This window comes from Saccopteryx bilineata, chromosome 5, assembly GCF_036850765.1.
Source record: "Saccopteryx bilineata isolate mSacBil1 chromosome 5, mSacBil1_pri_phased_curated, whole genome shotgun sequence".
NCBI classification, from domain to species: Eukaryota; Metazoa; Chordata; class Mammalia; order Chiroptera; family Emballonuridae; genus Saccopteryx; species Saccopteryx bilineata.
Genome location: NC_089494.1, coordinates 56,916,531 through 56,942,555, shown reverse-complemented (window position 1 = coordinate 56,942,555; position 26,025 = coordinate 56,916,531). Strand labels below are relative to the sequence as shown.

The 26,025-nt window shown below is 39.4% G+C and overlaps 1 protein-coding gene across 3 annotated transcripts in view; it reads right to left on the bottom strand.

The window, feature by feature from the left end:
• Positions 1-24,118, bottom strand: part of CCDC141 (coiled-coil domain containing 141) — a 223,210-nt gene extending 199,092 nt beyond the window's left edge. For all 3 annotated transcript variants that reach the window (XM_066281128.1, XM_066281126.1, XM_066281127.1), the window contains exons 1-2: positions 23,896-24,118; positions 21,354-21,476 (exon numbers count right to left, since the gene is read on the bottom strand). In XM_066281128.1, coding sequence (XP_066137225.1) covers positions 21,354-21,476; positions 23,896-23,997 — 225 coding nt within the window. In that variant the 5' untranslated portion in view covers positions 23,998-24,118. The remainder of the gene's footprint in view (positions 1-21,353; positions 21,477-23,895) is intronic.
• Positions 24,119-26,025: the final 1,907 nt, after the last annotated feature.

Sequence of the window (26,025 nt, the reverse complement as noted above, 5' to 3'; positions counted from 1 at the left end):
GGGAAGAATTGCATATTAATATCGAGATATCTTTTGATGCATGAGTTAATTTTTACGTAGTGGAAAACAGGTTGAATTCCAACTGAGGTTAGAAGGTGGGGGTTGGCATCATGGTGAAGGGTAAGGACTAAAGTAGGCTGGAGTTTATAAAGTGCTGAGACTGTGTTTCTAACGGGTAGAAGGTGTTAAAAATGGTGTGTTAAGATGAACTGGCTCCAAGGCAAACCTTGAGTATAAACTATATTCTTTTTGTCAGCACCTGCAGTTCAGGAATTTTTTTAATAAGCGGTTAGGGAGACTTTACTCATGCAGAAAAATGTATCAGTTTTTATTTACTTGAAATTTCAATTTTTTACACAGCAGAAATACATTTAAGTTGTAATGATCAAACTTTCCATGTTATCCAGATATTTTAAACTTTTAAATAATCACAGCAAAACTAAGTGCCTACCAGTGGCCTATTAGTCTAACTTTCCCTACATCTTACCTTCTTGATTTGTATCTAAATAGTAATTGACCTTTGCAATATAATAATAACAATAACAACAACTCAAGTCCTGTATTTTCACAGTGTTACTTGTGTTAAGGAGCCACAGCATCCCATTGTAAACCGGAGAAATCCATCTCATAAATGAGCTTCCACATCCTACTTATGTCTTAACTTGGGAGAACAATGCTTTCTGTGTGATGAGGGTAGCAATCCCTCTTTCTGTCCTGAAGGGTTAAACACGCTGGTTTCCCACCTCTCCAATACTATTTACACCTTCCATCCACATCACCTGCTTCAGAGCATAATAAAGCCCTCCTTTCACCTTGGTACCATCTCTATATTTGAAGAAAGTGGCAGTTGGGTTATACAAAATATCACAAAGAAAAATTAGACACTGTCTGAGGAGCAAAAATATAGTTTAATATATTTTCAAAGTCTAAAGAAAAAAGATTTCTTGTCCTTTGGGGAAGAAAAGACATTTTCAGATTAAAAAGAAAAATCCATTCTCAGGTTGAAGAAGCCTCAGGGAAGTCACCAAAGAAAACACTTAGATTAATTGACAGCGGCAATAATAACGTGGGTGGTTTTTTTTTAAAAGCTAGTTGTTAAACAGAACAAAATGGAATGCCCAGCTTACAGTGTAAGCAGACTTTCTGTTGACAATGAGATATGGAGCTTCTAGGATGAGCACTCCATAAAAAATGGCTTGCCTCAGGACTCAGTCAAGGCCAGCCTAATTTAAGTTTTCCTCTCCCACTTGGTCAGATATTAAACTTAGGAAAGTATTTTGGAACTGGATCTAAGAAAAAGACACTCTAGTAAACATCATAAAGCTGGTTATTTAAAGAGATGTTTTTAAAAGGCACTACTTTCCCTTAAGGTTCCAAAAACAATAGGAAACCAGGGATATCTGTGATATTTGAAAAATGCACTCTGTCTTTTTAAGTGTAGCTTTGAAATCGTTGGTTTTAAGTATAGCATATTTTATGGACATTACACTGCTCCAGCTGCCATGCAGAGCACAGAAAGGATTATGGATTTTCTCTTCAGTGGAGCATTAAATAGTCCCCTGAATAGCAATTTTATAAAAGAGCAAATATATGTGGTATATCCTGCATGTGTTTTCCTGACACTGCCGAGTCTATCTGCAACACAGACTGTGAGATACAGGTAGGGACTCTAGTTCATAGAATTCATCTTTATTTTGCCAGTAAACAGAAGACAACTTGGTATACTTGAAAGCCACAAATAAAAATTTTGGAAAAAATTTTTTTTGTATTTTTCTGAAGCTAGAAACGAGGAGAGACAGTCAGACAGACTGCCGCATGCGCCCGACCGGGATCCACCCTGCACGCCCACCAGGGGGAGATGTTCTGCCCCTCCGGGGCGTCGCTCTGTTGCGACCAGAGCCACTCTAGCGCCTGGGGCAGAGGCCAAGGAGCCATCCCCAGCGCCTGGGCCATCTTTGCTCCAATGGAGCCTCGGCTGTGGGGGGGGAAGAGAGAGACAGAGAGGAAGGAGAGGGGGCGGGGTGGAGAAGCAGATGGGCACTTCTCCTATGTGCCCTGGCCGGGAATCGAACCCGGGACTTCTGCACTCCACACCGACGCTCTACCACTGAGCCAACCGGCCAGGGAAATTTTGAAAATTTTTAAAAATAGTAGTTAAGTTCTATTATTTTTGTTAGTCTCCCACATAACAACACAGATTTGTTTTGGTTTTTGCCGCTCATTTTAACTAGAATACTTTTACACTTTCTTTTTTGCCTATCCAAAACGTGTTAGCCTTCAGGTCCAATGCCAGAGCCCCTCCTCAATGAAACCCCTCTGTTCAACCCAGCCAGAAAGCAATTCCTCCTTCCTCTGGACTACTTTCTCACGTTATTCCCACTTTTCTAATTTGGATGTTACATTTCACTGTATAATAAAATTGTGACTGAGCGAGTTTTAAATTAGATAGATTATAAACTAGGTGAGAGCAAGGACCATCTTATCCAGTTTTATATTTCCTTCAGCACAGTATGGTATTTATTTTTAAATTTATTTGAGATGAAGTTACTGAAAATGGTAACTAGCAAGAAAAGTAAAATCAGTGCTTTAAAATTCATATTTGGAGGAAATGGGTCATTAAATTGTTTTTCTGGTAGTAACTTCTTAAGAGCAAATTAAAAAAAATAAATATCTGGTGTTTAGCAGATTACAAGTTCCCAGAAACCTGACCATTCTCCTCTTCCTTTGGCCTCCCACAACTCCAAGTTCAGATCGTTGTGCTTTGGCGATGTTAACTATTATTTGGTAATTCAAAAATATAACTGTGTCCACAAAACCAATGTTCCAAGCTTAAATGGTGGTGTCTACTTATCATCAGAAGACAAAGTCACTTTGGATCCAATACTTAATAACTCCCAAATATTTCTATCATCTTCATAGGTCTCCCTAGAAACTCCAGGAATCATTAAAATATAATCAGTCTATACTACTAATAAGCAATGCACTCAATATTTTTAAAAAAATTACTACGATAGCCTTTACTTCATAGATGCAAAACATTAATGCTGAGAGAAAAATCATTTATTATAAAGATCTATTAATACCAGAGCCTCATTACTGTACAGGTTGCCCAATACCACACATTGTCTTTTCTTGTATCATTTCCAGTTCAACTACATAAAATTTCTTTCTTTTTTTTTTTAGTATTTTATTTACTGATTTTACAGAGAGAGGAGAAGGGGGGGTGGAGCTAGAAGTATCAACTCATAGGTGCTTCACTTTAGTTATTTATGCTTGCTTGTTGCTTGTCGTATGTGCCTTGACCAGGCAAGCCCAGGGTTTCAAATTGGCGACCTCAGCATTCCAGGTTGATGCTCTAGCCACTGCCCCACCACAGGTTAGGCTAAAAAACTTATTTCTTATAAAAAAGCTTTTATCAGTATTCAGGTAAGAAAAGCTACTCATAAACTCTTATATCTTTTTCTTTCTATTCTTTTTACTTCAGACCTTGTTTTATATCTAAAGCAAAATTATTATTCTCTAGTAGGCCCTACACTGTAATAATATTGTGGCACACATCCAATAGAAGAGTTAAAGAAAAAAGATAACACTACCAATTACTGCTAAAGTGAAGAAAAACAATCTCTGTTTGTCATATGTGCCTTGACCAGGCAAGACCAGGGTTTTGAATTTGAGACCTCAGCATTACATTCTGGTAGGAATATTAAATGGTACAGCCACTTTGAAAAAGAGTCTGGTGTTTTTTGTTTTTTGTTTTTTTAAGAGAAAGAGAGGGACAGACAAGGACAGACAGACAGGACGGAAGAGAGAGGAGAAGCATCAACTAATAGTTGTGGCACCTTAGTTATTCATTGATTGCTTTCTCATATGTGCCTTGACAGGGAGAACTCTCGCTGAGCTAGTGATCCCTTGCTCAAGCCAGCAACCTTGGGCTCAAGCCAGCAACCTTGGGCTCAAGCCAGCAACCTTTGGGCTCAAGCTGGTGAGCCCACACTCAAGCCAGTGATCTCAGGGTTTCAAACCTAGGTCTTCTGCATCCTAATCTGACACTCTATTCACTGCACCATGATCCGAAGAGGTCAGCATTTTTTTATTAAAAAAAAACAAAGGCCCTGGCTGGTTGACTCAGAGGTAGAACACTAGCCCAGTGGGTGGATGTCTCAGATTCGATTCCCAGTCAAGGCACACAGGAGAAGTGCCCATCTGCTTCTCCACTCTTTCCCCTCTCCTTGATCTATATCTCTCCCCTTCCCACAGCCAAGATTCCATAGGAAAAAAGTTGGCCCAGGCACTAAGGATGACTCCATGGCCTCCGTCTCAGGTGCTACAATGGCTCTGGTTGCAACAGAGCAATGCCCCTAGTGGGCATGCTGGGTGGATCTTAGTCAGGTGCTTGCGGGAGTCTCTGCCTCCCCACTTCCCATTTCAGCAGAATATAAATAAATAAATAAATAAATAAATAAATAAATAAATAAATAAAATAAAATAAAAAATAAAACCACCATAAGACCCTACAGTTGTATTTATCACAGAAGATTGAAATCTTATTTTCACAGAAATGTCTGTACATGAATGTTCATAGAAACTTTATTCATAATAACCAAAATGTGGAAACAACCAAAATGTGCCTCAATGAGTGAAAATTAAACAAATTATGGTATATTTATACCATTGAAGGCTACTCAGCAATAGAAAGGGAATGAATTATTGATATAACTTGGATGGATCTCAAAGGCATTCTGCTGAGTGAAAAAAAATCAATTTCAAATAAAAAATCAAACTATATGTCTCATTTATATTACACCTTGAATGGTGAAATTACAGGGATGGAAAAGTGATTTGGCCCTGTCCAGGTAGCTCAGTTGGTTACAGTGTCCTCCCAATACACCAAGGTTGCAGGTTCAATCCCTGGTCAGGGCACATACAACAATAAGCCAGTGAATGCATAAATAAGTAGAACAACAAAATTAATGTCTCTCACTCTCTCTCTCTCTCTCTCTCTCTCTCAAATCAATAATAAGCAAATACATAAATAAATAAAAGAAAAAAGAGAACAGATATCTGTTGGTTGCCAGGGATTAGCAACTGTGTGAGGAGGGAGGTACTAATTAATATAAAGGGGGAGCAGAGGGACATCTTTGGAGTCTTCTGCATATTGACTTTAAAAAGTCGAAACAGTATAGTTCAAATACACTAATGTAGCTCTTAACCTATTTCACAGTAGTAAGAAGATCATTTAAAAAATTTAGATAAGAGAGAATTATTTTTGTGTTTATTAGTAATAGAGTCTTTGTTATTATTATCAGTGAGAATCCAACGGTTTCATTGAAAGCATTTGTGTGTTTCAACACAAGAATGTATCATATATTGTTCTCCTTTCTATTCAACCATACAAGGAACTCCAGAACTAAAATTCAAACGTATAATTTTACCAAATTTTTGTCCTTAGATCTTTTATGTGAGTTATGTATAATAGATCGCCCAAGCGGTGCCGCAGTACTCCTCTGGGCCAATGTACACCGCCAGCAGCAGGGGACCTAAGGGTCTCCACACCAGAATACTCCATGTGGGCATGGGACTAGATTTAGGTCACACTCCCTATTAGAGACCAAAGCATCCCCACTGTTGACTGTGCTATAACAGCACTTTTTGTGGAATCAGGTCTATACTTCTTAATAAGATGAGGCTTGGGTGCTTAGCTTATGCCAGAAGGCCACAGGCTACATGACAAACTAAATATTAATCAGAGTGGAAGTCCCAGCTTAGCCAGTTACCAGCCCTGAGCAAGCCATCAAACCTCTCTGAGGACTGATTGATTAGTGGTTGCTGGAGGTAGAGGAAACAGGTTGGGGGTGGGGAGAATGGGGCAAAAGGTACAGATTTCTAGTTATAAAGTAAGTCAGTCAAGGGAATGTAAAAACAAAAAACAAAAAGACCTCTTTAAGACTCAGTTTCCTCACTTAGAAAGAGTCCATAATACCACACTGGTCCTTATTATGTTAGCAAAAAAAATGAGACAGTATATATGAAAGTAGTCTCTAAAGTAAATACTATGTATGCTGCATAATTATTCTAACCTAATTGTGGCATTGATATTTTATGGAAATATTTCAGCAGTGCAGCCAGTTAAATGCAAAGCTTGTTGTAATCCTAAAGAATGCAATGTTTCCTGACGGCAGCTAGAGTTAGCCATGAACTCACTGTCGATGGGAGGGTAGTATCTGGTGCGATTGCAGGAGTGTAAGGAAAACCCTGATATTCATGCTAAATCTTTTCCCACATGTTGGCTAATCCTAACTCAATTATTAGAGAATAATATTTGTTTTAACTTAAGGCTTTATTTTTATAAAAATACTCATATTACTACCCCCCATTCTACACTTTTAAAAAATTATTGAATTGATTGGGGTGAAATTGGTTAATGAAATTAGGTAGATTTCAGGTGTACAGTTCTTATAGTACACCATCTGTATGTTGTATTGAGTGTTCACCACCCCAAGCTAAGTCTCCTTCTATCGCCATTTATCCTCCCTCAACCCTCCTCTTTCCCCTCTGGTAATCACCATACTGTTATCTGTATCTACGAGGGTTTCTTTTCCTTTCCTGAAACCCTTCATCAGCATCCAGCTCAGGTGTCAGTCAAGGACAAGAAAACTTTTAGAACCAAAGGAATCCCAAGCAGATCTCATTAGTAAAATGTAGCAGGATGGCAAGATGCCTGCTCCACTATTTATATCTGAATGAAGAACAATTCACTGATAGTTTGAAAGAATGCTTCTCTCATGGTGGAATGCTTCTCTAATGATAGGAAGGTCATGAATATGTGAGGGCAAGAATACCCTCCAAGTGTCACCCAAATAGCATCAGCAGCAGGCTCTGTGCTTATCAACTGTGCTAACTTATACAACTACACCAAGTCCCTTTTTTTTTTTACATCTCGAAAATGGGCATATGAAGAGTGCTTTTCCCTTAATACTTTTATAAGACCAAAGTGAGATGATGCACATAAAGCACTGAGCACACTGCATCCATCCAGTGTTCCATAAAAGTTAGTAACCAGCACCCATTGTCATTAGTCACGATAACCAAAATGTAAGATAATGAATACTTAGGGATCACATGTTTCCTTTTTCAGGTATTTTATGCCTTTATTTCACTCTCAACATAGGTGGGATATGTTTTCTTGTATAAACTGTAATTAATTTTATTTTTAGTTTAGACATACATACAGAATGGAAGTAATATAGCCCTCTGCCTCAAAACCTTTTTCTGATGCAAGAGAAACAAACACTCCACCACCTAATTATGGCTGTGAAAACCTAACTGCCCATGCCTGTTTGATGGTGTGATTACCCTGTCCTGTGTACGGGCTTCCCCTAATCCAAACTGGCACACAATAACAGAACTAGATTTCTGGGTGGCTTCCAGTCTGAAATACAAGCTGCCGCCAATGGGCTGCTGGAAACCTGAGGGCCACAGCTGTCCTGAGTGGAAATTGCCTCTTACTGAAAGCAAAACCACAGCCCTCGCCTAATTAAGAATTATTGTGTCAACCTTCACTTTCAGAGGTTTCTGTGTAAAACCAAGCTAGTAAAACATGAGATGGTTCTTTCGTCCTTAGGGGATGTCAGTAACAGGGGAAATAATAGAAAAAGACAAAACTAAGGAAATCAACCTAGAAAATTCTGACATTGTATTGAATCAGTCAAATCGGATTTAAAAATAAGTATTTTTCGGGTCACTTTTCCAAACAGAGCCATTTACAGATCACAACATCTATTCGCAGTGGAAAAGCTAGAACAACCCTTTACCTTTCAAAGTTACAATGTAGTTCCTTTATAATTAAATGTAAATAGAATCAGATAGTTTCATATCTTCAATTTACTGCAAAAACAATTATTGTTTAAAAGCAAATCTTTTATACAGATGCAATAAATGATAGTATTTTAAAACAGATTTTAAATGCACCCCAAAAGCTCTAAAACATTATTTTTTTTATAAATGTATCTTCTTATTGTTTCCTTCTTGGATATTTGCTTATAAATGACTCTTCCATGTCTGCTCAGTGAAGTAAATAATATAATTAGAAATAACCTACAGGTGCATGGATTAGATTATTCATGGTGCTTTCTGTTATTTGAGAAAATTGTCTGTACATTGTTTAGACTTTAATACCTTTCCCTCAATGTTCTGTGGCTTTTTATGTGACTGAAAAAACAGAGCTGGAGGCTTGTCAAGAATGTCTTTGTGTTTTACTGGAAAACTTGAACTTGACCATGCTTGAATAAAAAAACAAACAAACAAAAACAACAAAGAAAAGGACACATACCCTAAGACTTGATGAAAGCAAGAACATTGGGAAGTTTTGTACCAAACAGAAGGATAAATAAATATGAGTATTAAACTAACATTTGTTCACAGGTTAAAGCCAAAGTAGAGGAAAGAGACAGTTACTTCTGTCTGGGAGAGTTTGAGCTCTTCCTTGCACCAGAAACTTCTCACACTGGTTACTTCCACAGCCCCTATTTCAAGGATACCTTAAATACCAACTTTTTCATAAAGCAACTCCAGCTACATTAATATCTTTTCCCCTGAACTTGCCTATAGTACTTTCACTAGCAACGTCTTTCATCTAAGGACTTAATTAATCATGTAGGGCTTGACATGATTTCACTTTTAATTATTTCCTGGGTCTACCAAGGTCATTCCTCCCAATGCTGTTCCACATTATAAATTTCTGGAGGCCAAGGAGGTCGCCTACATTTCTTTTGTGTCTCCCTCTCTCCAATGCCAAGTACAGAGCCAGGAACACAGAAGACAGGGAATTAGCCTGGCAGAGCAGAGCCTTCCTGATGCTATTGTGACAAGCTTCCTGCAAACCCTGTAAGATCCATGACAGTGATGTTGGGAAGAAACTATTAGGTGGTCTTTTTCAGTCATATAAGAAGTGACTTCTACCATTCTTGCAACTCTCCCAAATAAGCAGGATTCTACAGCACCACCCATAGTCAAAGGGCATGTTGCGTGCCGAGTACAGGTACAGAACAGAGACAGACTGCTGGAGTCTGGCCCCAGTTCCACCACTTCCCAGCTGTGTGGCTAACGACTTATGTGAGCATTAGTGTCCTCGTTTGTAAAATGAGGAGGGGATTAAAAGTAATGGTAGCTAACAATTATTCAACACTATGTGTGAAGCCCTGTTCTAAATTCTTTACATATTCTAACTCATTGAATCCTCACACCCATCGTAGGAGGTGGGTGCTATAATTACCCCACTTTACAGGTGAAGAAACTGAGACAGAGGGCAGAGTAACTTTTCCAGAATTACACACTTAAGCAGCAACACTACAATTCACATCCACGCAGGCAGAATTTCCCGGCTCAATTCCTAAAGTGCACTGCCTCTCATAAAATTTATCTGACATGGTTAAGGGTTAAACAAATTAATATATTTAAAGCATTCAAATATATTTAATATTTGATTTAAATATTACATTTTAAACGATAAAAAGTGGTTGACACACAGCAATCACTCAAAAAAGTCCATTTTATTATATCAATATTTATATGTCTGTCATGATTTATGCTTTAAAACTCTTACAACTAATTTAGACAAAAATTATTCAATTTTAGTATATGTGCTGCCAAAGCAAGCACAAGACAAAAATTATTCAGATAATAACTTAAAATGTGCCAATACAATCTCTGCCCAGAAGGAAGCTTACACTCTTGGGAGGACTATGTACATATATACAAATAGTAAGCAAACTAATGTTAAAAGCAACACTAACTGGAGAGTAGGAACCCATCAGAGCGACAGGGGCAAGTGCTGACGTGTCCTTGCCCTACCCACAGAGTCTTATCGTGTAGGGCTCTAGGTAGCTCCTTTCACAGGTACCTTCCATGATTCTGGTAAACATTCAAAACCACACTGTAAACACATTATACAGACTGCGCTTGAATAAGTCCATTAGCGTGTGAGACTGTACTTACACAGTGAGTTGCTGATTGAGAAGCCCAAGAGAGACAAATGGAGAGAGATGGTGCTGAAGCTCAGGAAACATTTCCCAGAGCGGGGGGTGGGGGGGACGACATGGGATGGGACTTCTCTTTCCAAAATGAGGATATCAATAATTCACTTGGAAACTTATCCTCTAGCTCCGTTAAAAGAGGAATAATGACACAAATCAGAAAAACTAATAGTATGAATAATTCATCAGTTCCACCATGTTCTCTTAGGAGCCCAAATGTTCTGTACATTAATAATTGAGTCTTAAAACCTGCAGAACTGTTGTGAGCAAGGCGAGCGAGGTATGTTAATACCATTAAATCACCGCTATTTCATTTTTTTTACCCACAGTCCTTGTTTTGTATGTTTCATCTGTTACTACACAGAGTTGAAAGATTCCTACAATATGTAATAGATATCTGTATTAATTCATTAATTTAGTCTTTCATCTTACAAACATTTACTGAACATATAAGCAAAGCACGGTGCTAGGTCCTAAGGGATAGAAATATCATTCTTATGCCAGCCAGGATGAGAACTACCTTCACAAACTGATGAAGAAGACAAAAATGAAACATATACGGGTTTCCATGAGACAGACACGATAGCAGATATGCATAGGCTATGAGCTACAGAGGGGATGCAGATGAGGACTGGTCACTAGCATACATGAGGAGCATTTGAGAAAGGTTTCAGAGAGCAATAATAATTTTCTCACTGCCCAATCTAAGGGCAGATCTCTGAAACACGCTGCTTCTGCCAACACCACTCAATACTCTGCCTTGAAATTTTCTTTTCTGTAAACTTTGTGATGAAACCCTGAAAAGCTTTGCTCTAACTTTCCATGGTCCCTTTTCCAATTCCATGATGGCACCTCTGTTCATGTCTCTCCCTGCTTCCTTTTTTTATTGGGATGACATGGTTCACCGAACCATACAGGTTTCAAGTGTACAACTCAATATAACACCTAACACCATCTACACATCGCATTATGCACCCCCCTGCCCCAAGCAAAGTCTCTTTCTGTCCCCATCCCACATCCCTTGCCCTCCTCCCCTTACCACCACCCCCTTTCCCTCAGTTATTTTCACCTGTTGTCTGTATCTATATGTTATGCATATATGTGTTCTGGCTAATCCCTTCACCTTCCTTCATCCTGTCCCCTCATCCTCTCCCCTCTGACAGCTGTCCACCTGTTCCCTGTGTCCATACCTCTCTTAATGTGGTTTTTTAATGATAATTGTTTTTTCTAGTTTGGCCAGAGCTTCTTATTTTTTATTGTACATCAGAATTACTGCAAAATCCTTTAAAAATATACAAGTGTTCCAGCCTTGCCTTGACTCTTCGGTTTAGGGCCTGGATCTCTTTTTAAGCTCCCACGTGGTTTTTATGCCAGCCAGCGTGAGAGCTACCTTCTTAGGCCTCCATTCTTTTAAGTGTTCCAAGTGGAGAACGTTCATTTTTATATTGTTTCCTCTCACTGATTTCCTGAACTGGCTATAGTTCTGGGCCTGACACAGCCATCAGCATGAAAATACTGGAGCATGAAGTTAGCATCCTAGACTTCTCTCCCCATAAAAACGAGATGAATTCTACTGCAGCCATTTGTAATCTCAAGGCTGCAAAACACTTCGCTGGTCCTTGGGCACTTACATAAGACCCTCTGGTCTTCCATTCTCTTTAAAATCCTCTTACTGCTCCCCTTCCTTCCAAACTTCACAACTGGATCTTATGGAAATACAGATTCATAGTAAACAAACTCTTTCCTAAGTCTCAGCCATCAATAATTAAATGAATGTCGCTCACTTTCCATAACCCTGCTTTCTCCCATTCTAACAGAGGCTTCTTTCTCAATCAGCATCACCTTCTTGCTTCTCAAATTTATTAGAGGAATAGATGAACAATGAACAACAAATTATGTAGAAAATTATTAATGAAATAATACTTCCAGAATTCACCAGACAATTCACCATTTACTGCCTTCTACTGCCAGCCTTTCAAATTATATTAATAAAAGGTTTCCCCTTCATCATTTCAAAATGTTTATATAATTTATTTGTTTTAAAGAAATTACTTTTTTAAGTAATATCAATTGCAATATTACCAAACACATGCACAAATACATTTACATACATACATGGTTTTTTAAATCATTCTTTATTGGTTTTAGTGAGAGAGATTGTTCCTATATGTGCCCTGACCAGGGATCAAATAGGCAACCTCTGTGCTTGAGGGCGACGCTCTAACCAACTGAGCTATCCAACTAGGGCTACACATATACATGTTTTCAAAAATATTACACTAGAAAAAAATTTCTACTTCTGTAAGAGTATCTACTAATATCACTTTATTAATTGCTTTCAAAAATGGGCATTTAGAAATATTTGACCTTATTTCTTTCATTTCTTGTTCCTGGAAGAAATCTTATATCATAATTATCCTTTTTGGGTCTTCCATGTTTGTTTGGTTATAAGCAGATGTCTCCTGAGCTAAAAATAATGAGCAAAGTCTATTTGCATTCTCAGATAATTGAATCTTCTTCATTCCTTGAGTCTGCATTGTTCAATATGGTAGCCACTAGCCATTCAGAATGTGGCTAGTTCAAATTGTGATATGCTATAGAGTACATGCTGGATTTTGAAGCCTTAATACAAAATATTTAAAATAAAAGTTTTTATAATGATTATATGTTAAATGATAATATTTTAGATATATTGGGATAAATTAAGCATATTTTTAAGTTAATTTTTTTTTTTTTTTTTTACTTTTCCTATTGGGTAAGTTTTGGTAATTCATAGCTTTCAAAGAATTGGCTCATTTCAACTATGTTGTTGAATATATGTGCACAGAATTATTCTTTGTATTATCATATTTTAATGGGGTTTATACTGAAGCCCTATTTTTCATGCCTAATACTGACTATTTTTGTCTTCTCTCATTTTTCCTTTCTCAGTCTGTCTAGAGAGGCCTATCAATTTTATTGACCATTTCATTTTTCTTTTTTTTCTTCTTCTGTTTTTGATTACATTAATCTCTGCTTTTTCTCTTTATTTTTCCCCTTCATTCTGCTTGCTTTGGCTTTAATATGCTTTGATTTTTCTATTTTCTTAAGAGTAAAAACTTAGATTCTTGACCTGAGACATATAAGCTGTTCTAATATAAGTATTTAATGCTCTAAAATTTATATCTTGCTATTAGAAAAATTTTAAATTACATATGTGAAGTGCATTCGTGGTCTACATTATATATTTGTTTATTGCTGTACTGAGAAGCATAACACATTAACAAAGTGTTTTCTTTCCAATGCATTAATAAATGTTTAATAGGCAATGGGATATGTGAATCAAAGAATGTCAGGCTCTCAGAAAGCTGACAGCAATAGCCCTGGGCAGTTTGGATTTCTCTAGTTCCAATTACCTTGGGATATGTTTTAGCTGAAACTTCTTTTGTCAAGGTGGGGCCACGTGGGGCCATTTATTGCTGTTAATTTCACAGCTCTCTATTTTTTTGTCCATTTTTCATAAAGAAAATTAAAACACACCAACAAACTCAAAGGGGAGCATTTAAATTAAAGAAAAAAGGCCCTGGCCTGTTGGCTCAGCGGTAGAGCTTCGGCCTGGCATGCGGGGGACCCGGGTTCGATTCCCGGTCAGGGCGCATAGGAGAAGTGCCCATTTGCTTCTCCACCTCCCCCCCTCCTTCCTCTCTGTCTCTCTCTTTCCCTCCCGCAGCCAAGGCTCCATTGGAGCAAAGATGGCCCGGGCGCTGGGGATGGCTCCTTGGCCTCTGCCCCAGGCGCTAGAGTGGCTCTGGTCGCGGCAGAGCGATGCCCCGGAGGGACAGAGCGTCGCCCCCTGGTGGGCAGAGCGTCGCCCCTGGTGGGCGTGCCGGGTGGATCCCGGTCGGGCGCATGCGGGAGTCTGTCTGACTGTCTCTCCCCGTTTCCAGCTTCAGAAAAATACAAAAAAAAAATTAAAGAAAAAAAATCCTATGAAAGTAAATTTAAGAGCTTATGGTCCTTGAACTCCACGAATACTAACAGAGTAGGATTTCTTTTGAGACAATTAGATCACTCTCTATATAGTCTAAGTTAAGGAGCTGAAGGGTGAGACTGTGCTCTCACCTTCTCTGTCTTCTCATTTCACTGGCTTGATGCAACACCTGACATGTGTACCGTGGAAGTCTGCTGAAAGGTCCCCTGGCTTGAAATCCGGGGCTTTGGTTTCCTCACCCTGGTGCCCTTCCGTCCCCATGTCTGTGGGACCAAGCCATCGGGAGGACAGAGTGAAGAAAACAATGTGAATTCATCACAAGCTCTGGGACCACACTTCCTCCAGTCAGAGAGAGGTCTTCCCTCTCTGAGGTCTGGGCAGCTGCTTGGCTGCTGCCGCCCTCAGCATCACCGTTGCCTTTAGGGCACTACCTGAGCCAGGCTGAGAGAAGAGGGAAACAAAAAGCAAAAACACAGGCAGGGTATTTAATTCCCTTTCTGACCCTTAGAATTCCTGTTTCTACTGCTCATAGAGAAGACTTCTGTGGAGCTTTTTCTGTCCACATCTCGTACGTTCCTCAGGGTGTCACCTGCCGTGGAATCCAGGCTGGGCCACATCGGAATCCAGGCTGGGCCACATCGGTGAGAAAACAACTACAGCACTGCCGGCAGGGTGCTATGTGGAACGCTGATCTCTTCCCCAATTTACCCGGTAGGCTCTACCTTTCAGCATCCTCAGCAAACACACATTCTGTCAGGCTTCTGACCCAGGTTTCAGATAGGAATGTGTTTGGTGACAAATAACATAAAGCCCAACCAACTTGCTGGAACACCTAAGAAGCTGTCTATGTCACAAGAATCTTTGGCTCAGCATAATCTTCCACAGTAGGAAAGAAGCATAAGCAATCCACTTACTAATGTACTCCCAGGTTGTTGGACATTGTTTTGTTTCGAGTTACATTATGCTATAAAGAAAACACGTGAAAAGATGCTCAGTATCATAGCAAAGCATCTTCATATCTCTATCCTCACCTCACTGTGGAAGATTATGCTAAGCCCCAGGCTTCTTGTGACATAGACAAACTCTTGGGTGTTTAAGCCACTGTTGGTTGGGCTTTATGTTATGTGTCATCAAATAAACATCAAGTAAATAGCCATCACTGCCTGTTGCCTTCTGTTCCAATTATTTATTGCTGTGTAACTAAGCTGCTGCAAATTCTAATGACCTAAAACAATAATAATTTATTTTGCTCACAATTCTCAATTTGGGCAGAGCCCCGTGGAAAAGATTTGTCTCTGCTCCATACAAGTCAGCTGGGAAGCTCAACCAGGCCTGGAGAACCTACTTCCAAGATGGCTCAGATGGCTCACTCACATGGCTGGCAAGTTGGCCGGCTGTTAACTGGGCTCTCAGCCAGGGCTGTTGCTGGGAGCCTCTGTACTTCTCCACACAGGCCTCTGCACAGTGATGCCTGACTTCCTCATAAACTGCTTGGGTTCCAAGAGTGACTATCTGAAATTGAAGGAATTAAAGCAGCCAGTGTCTTGAGATTGGGCCCAGAAATTGCCACGGCATCATCGATGCTGTATGCTTTTGGTTAAAGCAGTCCCAGAGTCTCTCCAGTTTTAAGGGAATGGACATAGACTCCACTTGTAAATGAGGGGAGTACCAAAAGAATTTGCGGCCATTTACATCTACCACACCCTTCCTTTGTACTGGGTTCTTCCAGAGTTGACAAAAACGTCGCATTTTCTATAGCCAAGTCATACTCTGTTTCCTGTAGAAATGTGGAGATGACTCTCTTTTTTCCTGACTCTGTGTCACTTAGTGTCCCATCCAAAAAGCAATGGGATGAGTGCCTCATGTTTCCCAAAGGCTCTTCAGCCTCTGCCAAGATATCTAACTCTGACTGCTGAACCAAGACAGAGATGAGATAAAGAGTGCCCTTTCCAAATTATTTACTTTTCAGTATCTATGCCAACAAAAGTTTCTCTTATAGCATGCCCATCCCTCTAGGGAGTGAACTCGCATCAACACTTCAGGAGGTACAGTCATACTCTGAACTGCTGCTTAGTCAGAACTGGCAACACATGATTTGTGATGCTTGCAGTATCAATGTGCCTTACCTCCATGTCTAAAAGCCTATTGTCATGGACTCTCTAACCTCTCTTAAACCAGCTTATCTTATAAGAACATCATTTTATAAAATTATCCATGGCACTTTCCAAATCTAAAGAACGCTGTTTGAATTTTATTTCATTCCACAGCTCTCTACTATTCTCCGGAACTGAACATCTATGAAAGGAAACACCCTGCAGACTAGGAAAGGGCCAAGTGAAGCAGGGAAAATCACTAGGAAGTTCTGCTGTTTCATAGTTGTGAGAAGACTATTTCTGTTTTTTAATGGAAAAAATTCTTCATTGTCAAAGATCTAAAAGGGAAATTAAACTGCCCATTACTTTCCACTCTCCAGAAACCCTCTACGGTTCCTACCTTATTTCGGTGACCTTCTTCAAAATGACTGGTGAAAAATACAACAGGCAGTTTACAAGTATAGAACACTAAGACAAATATCCCTTTGAACCACAGATCAATTAAGTGTTAGAATCTGGTAGGTGCCAATTAATCTTACCTCTCTCCTGTCAAGATTCTGAATCAATTGTAAAATAGACATCAAGGTCAGATAGGGTCAGATATCTGTTCTTATTACTGGTGAAGCTGGACTGGAGAATGGGGTTGATTTGGACTTTCTACATTTTCCTCCCTAAAATTTAGTTCTTGGGGTGTAGCTGCAGAGAGAATTGGGCCAGAAGCTGCCCTGGGTGAGGGGAATGGTGAACTGCCTCTGCCAGGCAGGGACCTCAAACCAGGCCAGCAGAAGCAGAGAGAACAGATCACCAGTAGCCAAAGGGTAGTCAGGGTCCCAGGAGAGCCTGGAAGGCTGGCTTCCCCACGGCGGCCACTTTTCCCCCTAGTCTCACTAATCAGGTAACACAGCCGCCTCGCTACAGTAGGGAAGAGAATGGGAGGAGAGACAGTGAAAGCATCTTCCCCAACATTTCTGAGAGAGCAGAATTTTCTAACTTGTGGGTCTATAGGAAAACAAGGATAGAGAGAAAATGGATCTTCTGTATGAAGGGTAAGGAAGAACACTGCTGTGACACAGGTACTGTAAAATGGGCTATTCCTCTTCTAATAGCCCATTGGGTCCTAATGGGTTCTATCACATCCAAAATACACATGCTGTAAGATTTTCTCAATACATAAGTTCAAGTCACACAGCTTTGCTGTATTAAAATACAATCTCAAAAAACATTATTAGAAAAGTGAAAAGACAACTTAGAGAATGAGAGAAAATATTTGTTAATCCTACATCTGATAAGAAATTAATTTCCAAAATATACAAAGAACTCCTATAACTCAATCAACAACAAAAAGCAAACAACTTTATTTAAAAATGGGCAAAACACTTAACTAGCCATTTCTCTGAAGAAGATATACGACTGTCCATTAAGCACAGAATAAAACCCTGTTTCCCCCAAAATAGACATCCCCTGAAAATAAGACCTAGTGCAATTTTTTTCAAGCATAGAAATATAAGCCCTCCCCTGAAAATAAGACTAGCATGTCTTTAAAAGCAAAAATTAATATAAGACATTGTTTTTTATTTTCAGGGAAATGGTAGATTGTTGTACATGGAAATAGAGTCACAAGAAATTCTTGATGGAATTCAGAGTTGGCTGGTTATGCTGATGTTTGTGATGACATGACTACAGTATATTAATAAATGTTGATTTTTTTGTTCAACAATAAATGTGAATTCTTGTTCATGGAAAAATAAGACATCCCCTGAAAATAAGACCTACCACGTCTTTAGGTGCAAAAATTAATATAAGACACTGTCTTATTTTGGGGGGAAACACAGTATGTTTAACATTATTAGTCATTAGGAAAACACAAATTAAACCATCATGAGAGATTACTTCACACCTAGGAGGATGGTTATGAAGAAAAAGGTTTTGGCAAGGATATGATGAAATTGAAAGACTGGTATACACATGTAATAAACATATGTAATAGGATATTGCTTCAGTGAAAAAATTTTTGGTGTTTTCTCAAAAAGATAAGTATAAAAATGGTTGCTTATTAACAGAACAATTATACCACTTTCTTTTCAGGCAGCAGGCACTTCCACACATCATTGCATTATTCCCCCAAATTTCCTTTTTAGTTATTTCAGGGAAACTGTTATTACCATAATTTTTCAAATAAAGAACCTGAGCCCAGAGAAGCTAGCCACTTTGTTTAATCAGAGCAGACTCAGTACTGAATTATACACCCTGCCAACACTCCTAAGAGTGCACTCTTCTTTAAAATTAGAACAAATTACAGGAAGAAACAGAATAGAATGAACATTAAAAATTAAAAATTACTGGCTTATTGAACTACTAATGTCCCTATCGTTTGGAAAGCTCATAGTAAAACTAACTTGGGTCCAACAATTTTCTACTACAGGTTAAGGCTGTGCTACCCTAATAGCATAATTACTAATAAATTGGCTGAATTAGTGACTTATCTATTTTCAAAATGAAATTCACATTCACATTTTTGTTATTTTTAAAAAGTCTGTTGTCAGCCAGTCTGGAGCAGATTTCAGAACCCTCAGTTATTTTTTAAATCAATAATATTGAAACGTGATATGACTATTTAAAATTTCTTGGGAACGGGTGGCTGGGTAGATAGTGGGGTGTGGGACGGGCAGTGGTATGAGAGATGGACATTAAGATGTCATTGGCTAAAGGCCTCTGTGAAGTCAACAACCCTTTTTGCTTGAGATCTCATGTTCTCAGACCCACACGCACAGAGGGAGTATGGTCCCACGATCCCATGATATATCAATATGGTAAGATACACAATAAATATAGAGCTTCCCTCATCTTACAGATAAAAAGTCTTCAGTCAAAGAAGCTAGTCCATAGCCAGAAGACTGGTTTAAAAGGACGAGACTCTAGAATCTAGAGTCTAGAATCTAGAACAACAAGCACCTTTTGAAGATGGATCTTCCTAAATGAAAAACCCTTTTCCAGCTGAGCTCCTGGAGAGGTTTAAATGACAAATTTGAGCAGAGTTTTTGGGAGAGCTGAAATGCTGTACCTAAGAAACCATTCTCCCTGGAGTTGTGGGCTTGGACAGGAACAGAGGTGGGGGGAAAAGAGGTGGCCTGAAGAGACCCAGACTGCCGTGAGCTTCTCCACCATTCATAGTTCATCATCAGTGGCCCTGAAGTGATGGTTGGACACCACCTGTTAGTGGGATCTGGAGAAGGGACATGGTTTCAAGTCCAGATTCACTTCATAAACAGGTGCACAGGAGGGAGCTGGAAACACATGAGACCACAGGAAAGGGACCCTCTGAGGCTAGGCAGGCAAAAATTGCGAGGAAGCCATTGGGTTCCCACAATTCATGGAACTGAGCGTTTTGTGAGCAGACCCACATGCACAGAGGGAGTATGGTCCCACGATCCCATGATATGTCTATATGGTAAGATACACAGTAAATATAGAGCTTCCCTCATCTATATAGAGCACAACCTTAAATTGTTAGCTAAATATACCAGTAAATGGTATAGTCAGTGTTAAGACATGGGTCTTTTGATTGCTGGCTCAATACTTTTTCATATTATAATGTGGTTTTGTCGATATACAAGGGCTTTCTAGTGGCCAAGGATTATTATCTTGAAAGATAGCCTGGAGCCCAGACAAAGGAGATGTCTAAACAGGGAAATAAGTTCTGGATTCAAATGGCCCCCTACTTAATCACTAATTTTTTCTTCAATGCCTCAATCTGATTTACCCAATTACTTTTATTACTGTCAAATCAGAAAACCAGTACTGGTATAAATTAAATGCAGATCAGATCTGCCTCTAAATCTAGGAAGTAAGCCTGACCTGTGGTTGCACAGTGGATATGCCGCCACCTGGAATGCTGAGGTCACTGGTTCGAGGCCAGGGGCTTGCCTGGTCAAGGCACATCTGGAAGTTGATGCTTTCTGCTCCTCCCTCCTTCTCTCTCTCTCTCTCTATCTCTCTCTCTCCTCTCTAAAATGAATAAAGTCTTAAAAGAAATTTTTTAATTCTTAAATCTAGGGAGTAAGTATAAATTCTAGCCAAGATGTTCAAAGAAGCCAGTAATAAGGATTAAAAACATGGAACAGCTAGTCAGTGCAGGTCTCTGAATCAAATCTCTTTGATCTTCGTGATTCATTTGCCTATGAGGAGTTTTACTCACAGGGCTGGCTGCATCACGGGGCTCCATCCTAAGACAGGAAAACTATCTAGGGTTTACCTGTCACTGTCTTAAAATTCGTAATAATTTTAGTGTTGAATTTGTTTTGTAAGTAAAGTCCAATGGGATAACAGAGGACGTCCTGGAGGACTGGAGCTTCATCCACACGTGGTCCTGTCTCCTAGGGGTAGTCTCTTTGCTATCCTGTCTGCCCCCCCCCTCAGTGACTTCTGTCATCTGCCCCTGCAGGGGTCACAACACAGCTCAGGAAGAGCTGGGGTCAAGCCCGCGTGCTGTGCACTGAGCTGTGAGCCAGTCCCAGGGCCTGGGCGTCTGCACTCGCCCCACACACAGCCTGGTGCCTGAGGGAGCCAGACACTAAACAGCAGGTTAAAAAATAAACACCATGACCGGTCAAGAAAAACTTCATCCTGCTTTTTGAACAGGGAGCCCAAATTTTCCTTTTGCACTGGGCATCAGGAATTATGTAGCTGGCCCTGATTAGACACCTTACCTGGTGATCACAAGCCAATATTATTTTTAGATTCTTAACTAAATAACCATAACACATATGGAATAATAACTCTGATTTTACTAAAAGTATTATTCGGTTTCAAGAACTCTTAATATTAAACACAAAATCATACATTTTCGATAGTTGGACCAAAGGAAAAAAGCCTATTATTCTTGCCAGCAGGTATCATTAACGATACAAAGTCTGAATCTGTTGTTGTGACTTGACAGTATGATGCATGAAATGGAAAAGTAATGAATTTTTTTTCCACTGAGGTAGCCAGGGGAAAAAAAATTACTGATTTCTCCACAATAAAGATATTATCACTTCGTATTTTCTATCACATTAGGGAAAGTTTTAAAAAAATCTTGTTACTTCTCTCCAATGTTGATGTTTGCTCATAAATAACTATAGTGCTTTTCCATTATCTACCTGGCACTATGCTATAAAATAGCCACGAGCCAGTGACAACAGAGGAATTGAGAAGTGTAAGAAATGGCTTTTTACTTCTTTTTAGTTTTGCATCTGCGTCATATCGTAGTATCTTTCTTACCTTGAGCTTGGACAAAAGAAGTTCATGATCATGAAGAAGTTTTCGGGTTTCATCTTGACTGCTGCCAATTTCTAAAATGTTAGGCTGTGACTCAGCCAGCTGAAGCTGTACCCATTTGCCACACTAAGAATAAAAAATGAAATAAAAAGCACTTTTAGTTCCTCTTGTTCCTTCCCCTTCACCCTTCACCCTTCTCCTTTTTATTTTCTTTTTCCCTTCATTCTTCCTTTCTTCCTTCCTTCCTTTTTTTTTTTTTTTTTTTTTTTTTAGTTTCCAGTTATCCTGTGAACACTTTATTCTTTCTGTAGAGATAGGCTTTAATAAACTGAAATATAAGAGGTCTAATAGAAATCCATGCCTTGACTTTTTCTTTTTCATTCTTAGGATAAATTTTTTTCTTGGTATGCTGGATTTAAATATAAATTCCCAAATGAGGAACACAAACAACAGATTCTATATTAATAAATATTACAGAATAATTCAAATAATTGTGCACTCTCTCATTCACAAAAATATTCTTCATAAAAATGGTGAAATTCTTCTCAGGCAAGTAGGATACTAACTTCACCATAGGGAGAAGATTTTGCAAATGCAATTTAAGCTAATCTGTGTCTTCACATTAATTTTGCTGGTTCAACCAGAAAGAACAAACAGCAGATGAAACAACTGATTTGCATCTTATTTCAAAGTTAAAAAACATTTTCTAACTTTTCCTGTTGAGTATTTAATAAAGTATGTAGGAAAATGTCAAAAAAATTAGACATATGTGACAACTATGAAAAGCAGCCATTTGAAAGCAGCCAACTCATTTTCCTCACTCAGGACTCTTCCACTGCTCTAAGTCACATCTGGTCACTGCACTTCCTGAGGAGCTGCCCTTCCAAGATGCAACAGCTAACAAAGCAAGAAGTACCTCTATCAACTACCTGCCCGTGGACAGGGAACTGCTGAAGAGAAATGAAAAAATCATGTCTATTCTAGATAATGAGTGCTCTGCGACTGTTTGGAAACAAGAGGCCATAGAGATCAGTCACGGGCACTTCTATTCCTTTAAGATGGACTTCGCACTTTGAATAGTTGGGAATTTGTTTTCTATCAGATGGCCTTGAGTGAAGGGAGCTGGCGAGGGGAGATGAAGGAAACGTTCTTAGAAACACAGTTTGGTTAAAATAATTTCCAGTGTGATTTTAGTTCATTGTTTTTTCTTTTCTTACTCTCCATCTACCTCTGATCTTCCTTTAATTTAATATATATGCATTATTCTTTATACTGCTTTAAGTCACATTGTATATTTGAGGGAAAGAAAGTTAACTTCTTCTTAAACAGTGAGTTTGCCTTTTCTTGCCTTGTTGCTGAAATTTGCAGATACTCAAAACATCATAAAAAGCACACACAAATTATCAATGTTTGCTACTTTCACTTCAGACTTTTTTCTGCGTCCACTCATTACCTTTAAAGAGACGGGAGGGCAAGGGAATCAGCCAAGGTTCTGTTACGTGGGGCCAACTCTCAACAGCCCTGGGATATGGCCTAGCTAGAAACATACCGCATTCAGTTCTACTAAGTGGTTTTGTTCAATGTCAAGTGCTGTTTCCTTATTATAATTTTCACATTAACATAAAATTCACAGGATTAAGGAAATTGAACAGGGCTCGTTTTCCATGCTGTGATAAAAAGCTAGAAAAATCATTCAGTGAAGCCTGATGGGGTCCTGAAAGTAACTGGCTGGTGGTAAGCACCAGCTTGTTTGCTGGATTCCTTTCCTTAAACACTGAATTCCTTAGGTGGTGGATTGTCTAAATCCGCCAAGCATAATGCTTCATGGGGGTTTTGCAGGGCATTTTCATGAGAAATAAAATTCATGGTTATCTTCTTCAACCTGAAGATGTGTTTTCATCTTTGGAAATAGGTAAATTGCTTGACATAAAACATGTCATATAACATAAGCCCCAAGTGGCTTCAACGTCCTGTTGTTAAGATCAAATCTGACACATGACCTTTGCTGCTTCCCTGACAGGGTCTTTTTTCCCCCAACTATGTGACAAGGATCCACTATGGCACCACCAGCGCTAAGGAGGGCACATGTCAGAGCCTCTTATTAGGTGCTGTCTGCATTCCATCACGCTCAGAACAATGCCACCCCCATCTGCTAGGACCTTCCTCTTCCCTCCTCCATCACACCCGCTCTCAAAAATCACAGGTATTTCACAGAGCCCTGGACTCTTCAGCCTGGCAATCATGAATTTGTAATTATGAATTCCTTGCCTTTAACAAGCGAATTGAAAATACACAGTTTAGTTATTTGTTTTTTTTAACCGAGCTGCTGTAAATGTTTTCTCCCTAACTGAAAGAGAAACTGTAGTAACTGGCTGAAACTTAACAGAGGTTTCTCTTAGCTGCCACTTTAAGAAAATAAGAAGATGTACTTGCTGTTATCTTCTCTATGCTGTGCACTGCTGACTGTGTGGAATGTTCTCTAGGATTATCAACACACAGCAAGGTGCCCACGCCACACAGAAAAAAAAGAAAGTTATTAGCTTACCTTTATGACAGCTATAACGATTTTAGAGTCCCCAGCCTGCACAGCTACTGAACTGACTGTTGTCGTAGAAAACTCCACTCCAGGACTTCCTTGGCTGGACATGGTACTTTAGAACCAGAGTTTAGACTTTGGGCAGCCTTTGTATAGATGTCTGTCTGCTAGTCATTTCAGAAGGCAACCACCGGGGTTACTTGGATTCATTCAGGGAGAGAGCTCAGCTCGCACTGATTACTCTGCCAGAAGGAAAGAACAGGAGGTTAAAAATAGACAACCCCATTGAGTTTATCATGAGAGAGAGAGAGAGAGAGAGAGAGAGAGAGAGAGGAGAACGGGAGGGAATCGCCACACCCCTAGTATGGTAACACTAAGTGCCTGTTATTTTTGCCATTATCTTAAATGTGGAGAGCAGCATTTAGCTCTCTTCCTATCAGCTGATGTTTGATAGCAAATGGGGGGGGGGGGACATCCTGAAAACCCAAGTTAGTTTTGCTATTGAATCTATATGGTTATAGTGGACTTTGAAACCAGCCAGTCATTGACTTGGATATCAACTTTCAAGACTTTAGACCTCTCTTTTACATGAAGAAAAGCTTCCAAAATGTACTTTAAAAATAAATTCTGGTATTTTGTTTTGGGATTAAGCAAACAAGAAAATAGCTTGAAATACATTTCTAGATTAATCTGCTTTTCTAAAACTCACTGCCCTTTGTCAAATAAAGTGTATACGAAATGATCATATTTTCTCAGAGCCTCATATGTCTTAGGGATATTTTTGAAAAAAATATTTCAACGAACATTTATCAGGATTTCTTTGTGATTACTGTACTCCACTGGACAGCATTTTAAAACTCAGTCATCACAAATAGTAAGAAGTGATAGACTTTGTTGTTACCTTTTAATTGTGGCAAGAATGTCTTTTAATTAAAGTTTAACACTACATATATATTTTTTTCAATAAAATAAAAGGTAACACTGTTCTTCAGGTTTGGATTTTATTCTTTCCTCACTGCCTGTGCAGGAAAATTATAGACACTTCACATCAGAACCCAAGATTGGCAGATTAATCCTATTGCTAGAAACTCGGTGTATGTCACAAGTTTGTCTGTGGGATTAAACAGCAGCTGTTGGATCCGTCGTCAAAGAACAGCTGAAACTAACATTGACGTGTGGGTCAGAGGTCAGATACAAACACATCAGAGATAACTGACTCCAGTGCTGCTGGAGCCATCCGAAATCTCCGGGACAATGCCAGAATGGAGGAGATAGCTATGAACAGATAGAGTTAATGTGTCCACTCCCTGTTGAAAGCCTTAGTTCAATTTAAAAGCACGTTCAGGTTCAGGGCCAATATTCTGAAGACTGAGACAGCACCACTGCTTTGTTTTGCTAAGGTTCACCGTAACATTCTTGAGTCAAGGGGTCAAGTGCTGTTACATAGATTTCAGTGTTCTGTGATTTATTTTTCTTTCCCATTGTATGTCATGGCTGCTCTACAATTATGTAGCCATGACCGAGGGCCCTGCTCTCAGAATCTACCTGCTGCTCCAGCGAGAGGAAACCAGTCTTTGGACTGCACGAACCTCACCTGATGCCACGAGGGGAGCATGTGGAGCAAGCTCACACCATATGCCAAGACACTGTGACATAGGAAATATTGTAAATAGTATCATTTAATGGGCGAGATGAAGAGCTTGCAGAGAACCAACCTGAAAAGGAGGAGGCGGCCTCAGTGCTGCAGGCAGGCTTCTCTGCTGGAGCAAATCGCTGGTCTGAACAAACCAAAACAAACAGAGTGAAAAGAGTTTTCAGCTAATTGTCCTTAAGAAAAACCAAGAGTTGATGGTTGTGTCACACCCTAAATTAAAATGCCCAAAGGGACGTTGCTTAAGTCACTGTATACATTGCCAATCAGAACAGCAAACAGTGACCCACACCCAAAACACAGAGAGCACTTTCACCCAGAGTTAATCCTGTTGTTAGGTACTCTGTACCGTCAATTGCATAAAGGCCCTCAGAGGCAAAGGGAACTTGAGGCCATGAGCTGCAAAGACCATGGCCAGGAAGAGTGGTTGAGTCCACAAAGCCCCACTTCAGATGGATGATTGTGTAAAGGGTGTGCAGGGCCACACA